The sequence below is a fragment of the Colobus angolensis genome, unplaced genomic scaffold (assembly GCF_000951035.1).
Source record: "Colobus angolensis palliatus isolate OR3802 unplaced genomic scaffold, Cang.pa_1.0 Scaffold30, whole genome shotgun sequence".
NCBI classification, from domain to species: Eukaryota; Metazoa; Chordata; class Mammalia; order Primates; family Cercopithecidae; genus Colobus; species Colobus angolensis.
In genome coordinates this window covers 6,567,971-6,575,034 of record NW_012116266.1, presented here as the reverse complement: position 1 = coordinate 6,575,034, position 7,064 = coordinate 6,567,971, and the positions used below count along the sequence as shown (strand labels likewise).

General features: G+C 47.4%; 1 protein-coding gene across 1 annotated transcript in view; it reads left to right on the top strand.

Annotated features, from left to right (window-relative positions):
- Positions 1 to 177: 177 nt before the first annotated feature.
- Positions 178 to 7,064, top strand: part of BMPR2 (bone morphogenetic protein receptor, type II (serine/threonine kinase)) — a 226,463-nt gene continuing 219,576 nt past the window's right edge. Inside the window, exon 1 of the mRNA XM_011949924.1 lies at positions 178 to 1,479. Within this exon, the coding sequence (XP_011805314.1) occupies positions 1,404 to 1,479 (76 nt within the window). The 5' untranslated portion in view covers positions 178 to 1,403. The remainder of the gene's footprint in view (positions 1,480 to 7,064) is intronic.

Below are 7,064 nucleotides of genomic sequence, written 5' to 3'. Positions count from 1 at the left end.
GGGCGACTCCGGTGACCGGGAGCGCCGCAGACTGGCAGCTGCGGCGACTCCCCCCTTTGTGTCTGGTCTGCTCGGAGCCACTGGAAGTGCTTCCTGGAGGGACGCAGGGTGTCTCGCCGCCTCACTGCCCACTCCCTGGCTACCTTCATCCGCCCGCGCCGCCGCCGCCGCCCTCGGTCCACCACAGGCCAGAGACAGACAGGGCCGGGAAGAGCCGGAGACTGAGGAGGAGGCGGAGGCGGCGGCGGAGGCGGGGCGACTCCGGTGACCGGGAGCTGCGGCGACTCCCCCCTTTGTGTCTGGTCTGCTCGGAGCCACTGGAAGTGCTTCCCGGAGGGACGCAGGGTGTCTCGCCGCCTCACTGCCCACTCCCTTCCCCGGCTACCTTCATCCGCCCTCCCGCCGCCCCCCGCCCTCGGTCCGCGACGCCCGAGCTCCTCCCGGAGCCCAGAGCTGCGGGAGAACGAGGCGGTGGCGGCGGCGGCGGCGGCGGCTTCCTCGGGGGGTTGTGATTCGCTCACAGGAGCCACTGACGGGAGAAGACGAGGCTTTCATGGTGGAATTTACCTCAGGCAAGATGGAGCGGCAGGAATAAAAAGCGAGGAAGGGAAGGGAGCGCAGCCGGGAGGGCTAGAAGGGGCAGCCTCTCACACCCCGTCCGCCCGCGGTCTCGGGGAGCCCGGGCCGGGGCCGCGACCCCTCCCCTCCCCCGCTCCTGCGTTTCCTCAGCCTTCGCCAGGGCCTCCCCGACCCTCTCACGGTTGTTCCGCGAAGGCGTGGGGACTGTGAGCTTGTCCATGGAGGCAGGCACCTTTTTGGATCCAGTCAAGGAAGAGGATTTGTTGTTTTCGAAATCAGAGTGAAGGAAGCACCGAAGCGAAACTTAAGGAATCCTGCCTTCCCGGAGCCGCGGGCGATGCGACTCGGGCTGCCGGGCGCCGCCGCCGCCCGCCCGACCTCGTCCTTCCCGATAGTCAGGAACTAGTTCTGACCCTCGCCCCCCGGATCCGGATCGAATCCCCGCCCTCCGCACCCTGGATATGTTTTCTCCCAGACCTGGATATTTTTTTGATATCGTGAAACTACGAGGGAAATAACTTGGGAGATTTCTTCTTGGCTCCCTGCTTTCCCCACAGACATGCCTTCAGTTTGGAGGGCCGCGGCACCCCGTCCGAGGCGAAGGAAGACCCCCAGCCGCAAGGGAGAGAAATGAAGGGAATTTCTGCAGCGGCATGAAAGCTCTGCAGCTAGGTCCTCTCGTCTGCCATTTGTCCTTTCAAACTGCATTGTGATACGGGCAGGATCAGTCCACGGGAGAGAAGACGAGCCTCCCGGCTGATTCTCCGCCTCTCTACTTCCCATATTTCTTTTCTTTGCCCTCCTGCTTCTTGGCTGGCCCAGGGATGACTTCCTCGCTGCAGCGGCCCTGGCGGGTGCCCTGGCTACCATGGACCATCCTGCTGGTCAGCACTGCGGCCGGTGAGTAGCTCCGGCCGGCGCGTCCCGGCCACTTCCCCTGCGGGTGGCGAGGGAGGGAGCCCGCAGAGGCCGAGGCCTGTGCTCGCCCTTCGTCACGCGTCCCCCCGATCGCGGAGCTGCGCCCCGGTGCCGGCGCGCCTGACCCATGCCTTCCAGGGAAATCGACTTTAATATTCCTGTGTATTTTCCTATCCCCACTTCCATATTCCCACCCCACCCCCCTTCACGGGGTGAAAAAGACATATTGGGTGTGGTATCTTGACATTTTTAGCTGTGAGGTAATGCAACGATTAAAAATAATATTTTAATCACCAGTGAACAGTGTCTATTACGAGATCTCTGGAAACAGACCTGTAGATTTTTAAAATTATTATTATAAAGAAGCGGTTTTGGCTTACAGTAAAAAGAACATCAACTAGAGAACACACACTTGAACCTTATTTTGAGATTTAGATCACTCTGGGAATCCATGTTCCTTTCGTTATTCAGAAATGTTACCGAATGAATAGAATAAATGTTGAGGAAGCCGGAACTGTGAGATTCTTGATATATTGTATTATACGGTTTGGTAAGTTTACTGTTAGTCACCTGGCATCTATCTGTTGGCTTTGCTGGCGAGACACTTTGACCTGACATTATTAGACTTCTAGGAGATTTGACTCCGAAAGTTCTTTGACATTTCATTAAAGTCTAAAGGGTGGTAGTCATCCTTTCTTTTGGATATTTTCATTTCAGTTCTCAGAAACCTTAGGAAAAAGACCTCATCTTCTATTTACAACTATTTTTCAAGCAGTCTTTTGATATGCTTTTAGAAATTTTGAGGAGTGAATTCTACGTGTAACTCGTACACTTGGTTTATGATGGGCAAATGGATTGTGCTTTTAAAGCGAGTAAAGGACCAAATGACCCTTTCGAATTACTTTTTTCTTTTGATAAGTGTGTTTCACATTAAACAAATTTCTCATTGCTATGTTAGATACAGAGGTTATTTGCTTAATTTGGTTTTAAAAGTCTGAACTAGGAAAATGCCGAAAGAAAATTTGAAGTTTCCTTTTATGCTTTTGATATTGTTGAATAATATCTACTGTTGATTAATGTCTGTTAAATTGATGATAAATCTATATGGTTCTGTTAAAATAATTTGAACTTCTGAATTTACTTTAAAACTGATATTTTAATATTTTTAATAATTGTAGTTGCTTTCAGAGTAAAAATGAATGATTTTTCTCCAAATTTATTTATATTGTGTTAGCTATTTAAATTCTCTAGCCACAAGCCATGTGGTTCCTGTAAAATATGGAGTAAAAGGCCTTAAACGTTCCATGAGCAGAAATCTGAGAACATACACTTTTCAATGTTCTTTGTTATTCTTAACCTTTTTAGAATATAGATTCTCATTTATCTTGACGTGCTCGTAATATTGTGATCAGAACTGATAAAAGTAAGAGAAAAAGCATTTATTTAAAAATAAACTTAATTTTTGTTTGGTAATACAGTCATTTTAGAAGAGTGTCTCTTAAAAGAGAGAGAATAAAAGAATCACTGCTAGTGGTTTTAGTCTTTTTTTCTTTAGTGTTGCATAGCACCAGATGACAAAATTTGTGAAGCTGGATTTCAGACCTGTAACAGTAATGATAATAGCTAGTATTTATTAAGTGCCTGCCATGCACCATCAGCTATTCAAATAACTTTACATATATTTTTTCATTTCATCCTCATGACAATTCTATTTTGTAGGTTATTGTCATTCCCCTTTTCCATAGAGGGAGGGTAAAGTACAGAGAATTTGAATAACTCACCACACAGTCAGTAAATTATGGAGCCAGGATTACAGCGTGCGCCTTTACTTACCACATTAATGGTAACAGCAGCAGTAGCAGCAGCAGCTTCTCACTCTTACTGGATGTATGAGATGGAGTAATGCCTTCACCAGATCAACCTTTGTAACGACGCAGAGACACTTACAAGGTGTCAGTGCAGCAGTGGTTATGCAAATGTCGTAGTTCTGAACATGTAAAACTTTGCTTTGCCTAATATTGAAGTGGCTAGTGCAGCTTCATTAAGTGCAAGCTGATTAAAGAGGGCCTGTGTGGATTTGGGTTACATAGATGCAGTGATGTTAACTGGACAGGCATAAATAGTGCAGCTGAACAGGAAAATAAATCCTAGAAGACTGATTGATAGCACATCCTTTTTTGGGGTCATGGATAAATCATTTCTTTTGAATCCCTCTTTCTCAGTTACCGAGTTCTTGGACTCCTTAATTCTTAGAACATTTTCTTCTCTCTCTTTTTTTTTTTGGTTCAGACAGGGTCTCACTCTGTCTCCCAGGCTGGAGTGCAGTGGTGTGACCTCGGTTCACCACAGCTTCCGCCTCCCAGGCTCAAGTGATTCTCCTGCCTCAGCCTCCAGAGTAGCTGGGATTACAGGAGTGCACCACTACACCCAGCTAATTTTTTTTTTTTTAGACAGAGTCTCGCTCTGTCACCCAGGCTGGAGTGCAGTGGCCGGATCTCAGCTCACTGCAAGCTCCGCCTCCCGGGTTTACGCCATTCTCCTGCCTCAACCTCCCGAGTTGCTGGGACTACAGGCGCCCGCCACCTCGCCCGGCTAGTTTTTTGTATTTTTTAGTAGAGACGGGGTTCCACCGTATTAGCCAGGATGGTCTCGATCTCCTGACCTCGTGATCCTCCCGTCTCGGCCTCCCAAAGTGCTGGGATTACAGGCTTGAGCCACTGCGCCTGGGCTGGATTTCTTTTTTTTTTTTGAGACGGGGTCTTGCTCTGTCACCCAGGCTGCAGTGCACTGGCCGGATCTCAGCTCACTGCAAGCTCCGCCTCCCGGGTTTACGCCATTCTCCTGCCTCAACCTCCCGAGTTGCTGGGACTACAGGCGCCCGCCACCTCGCCCGGCTAGTTTTTTGTATTTTTTAGTAGAGACGGGGTTCCACCGTATTAGCCAGGATGGTCTCGATCTCCTGACCTCGTGATCCTCCCGTCTCGGCCTCCCAAAGTGCTGGGATTACAGGCTTGAGCCACCGCGCCCGGCCTGGATTTCTTAAATATGGTAGTTCAGTGACATTTTGCTGTGTAATTGTTGGCAACCACAAAATCTTAGTGGCATGGAACAAAAGGCATTTATACTGCTCCATGTGTCCCCTTCTGGGGTCCAGGCTAGAGGGAGAGGTAACATCTATCTGGGGGAAGCTGGTGTCATGGCATTGCCAGAAGAGAAAGAGGCCAAGCCCCAACTCTACCGGCACATTTCCAGACTCTGCTCTCCTAACATCACATTGGCTGACCAAGTCATATGGCCAAGCTCAGAAACAAGAGGTATCAAAGTACACTTTGCCTATGATGAAGCTAATGTAATATTTGGATGTATAATACTATTGCAGAAGAATGAAGAATTGAAATCCTCAGTCGACCACATATAATCAGTAAGATGGTCCAGAAGGGAGGCTTTTCTTACTCTTTGAAGAGGGCCAAACTCTTAGTTTTTTGTATTAAAATTAGATAAACTTTGATCTCTACAAAAGGTATTCTGGCATGTGGGATTATGTGATAGTAGTGCTATTGATGTGGATAAGTAGTGAGGAGAGAGATAACTGTTCACACAAAGACAAAACCTTTCCTTCATTAAAAGCTAGTTTTTGTTTGTTTTTTTGAGACAGAGTCTTGCTCTGTCGCCCAGGCTGGAGTGCAGTGGCGAAATCTCTGCTCACTGCAAGCTCCGCCTCCCGGGTTCACGCCATTCTCCTGCCTCAGCCTCTCCAGTAGCTGGGACTACAGGTGCCCGCCACCATGCCCGGCATTTTTAGTAGAGACGGGGTTTCACCATGTTAGCCAGGATGGTTTTTTCTTCTGACCTCGTGATACGCCTGCCTCGGCCTCCCAAAGTGCTGGGATTACAGTCATGAGCCACTGCGCCCGAAGGCCAGTTTTTTTTTTTTAACAATGAAAGAGAGGAAATTCATTATTGATTTCTGATGGGTAAATTCTAACCATTAAAAAATACTGAGTGGAATCTGTGTGAATCATTTAATTTCATAATTGGCCACACCACTTATTTTGGCACCTACTTGTAGATTGCTGTGCTGTTGGATATTTTTGAGATAGAGTCTTCCTCTGTCGCCCAGCCTGGAGTGGAGTGGCATGATCTTGACTCACTACAACCTCCGCCTCCTAGGTTCAAGCCATTCTCCGGCCTCAGCCTCCCGAGTAGCTGGGATTATAGGTGCACACCACCATGCCTGGCTAATTTTTGTATTTTTTTTTTTTTTTTTGAGATGGAGTCTCGCTCCATCGCCCAGGCTGGAGTGCAGTGGCTGGATCTCGGCTCACTGCAAGCTCCGCCTCCCGGGTTTACACCATTCTCCTGCCTCAGCCTCCCGAGTAGCTGGGACTACAGGCGCCCGCCACCTCGCCCGGCTAGTTTTTTGTATTTTTTAGTAGAGACGGGGTTTCACCGTGTTAGCCAGGATGGTCTCGATCTCCTGACCTCCCAAAGTGCTGGGATTACAGGCGTAAGCCACCGAGCCCGAAGTTTTTTTATTTTTAGGAGAGACGGGGTTTCACCCCGTTGGCCAGGCTGGTCTCAAACTCCTTACCTCAGCTGATCCACCCACCTCAGCCTCCCAAAGTGCTGGGATTACAGGTGTGAGCTACCACACCTGCCTGGATATCAGTTTTATGTATTTGCCTTGTCGTCCGAACTGGTAATTGCTTCCAGAGGACAGTGTTCATGTCTTACTAGTTTTATAATTTACCATATTGCTATGCACATAGTAGACATTTAAGAAATACTTAGTGAATAATAAAAAAGAATTTCAACCAGGAATATTCTAGGATTGTTTATTGACTCAAATAACACACTAGTAACTTTTTCTTTGTCCTAGTTCCTTCAACTATAAAGTATGTAATTTAAGAGGTATAGTGGGAAGACCACTGTTGGGAGTTAATGAGACCTAGATTCTAGGTGATTCCGGGCAAATAGGTTACTTAACATAGTTTTCTCACTTGTAATAATACGGAGTTGTACTTGATCTTTTCGAAATACAGATTCATGGGTACCCCACTAGACCTACTGAATTCAAATCTCTGGACAACGAGCCTGGGAATCTGCCTTTGATGTCCCCATCAACCAGTAAATTTTAGGTACCTTTGAGAACTATAATTAATAGATATTATAAAATCACAACCATATAAAAATGCATGCATCTTTTTTCTTTCTTTCTTTTTTTTTTTTTTGCCGAGCGTGGTGACTCACACCTGCAATCCTAGCATTTTGGGACTCCGAGGCGGGCGGATCATGAGGTTAGGGGATTCTTTCTAACTCTCAAGTTCTGTAAGTTTATTATTTCTACTTTCTGTAGTAATTACTACTTAATCTATATCTTTTATTGCTTAATCCAGTAAACATTGGGAACAAACATTTCTTAATTTGTGCATTAAGCAATTACGCAAAACCTTTTTCCTTTTAAAAATTTGCAGAATTGGCCGGGCGCGGTGGCTCAAGCCTGTAATCCCAGCACTTTGGGAGGCCGAGACGGGCGGATCACGAGGTCAGGAGATCGAGACCATCCT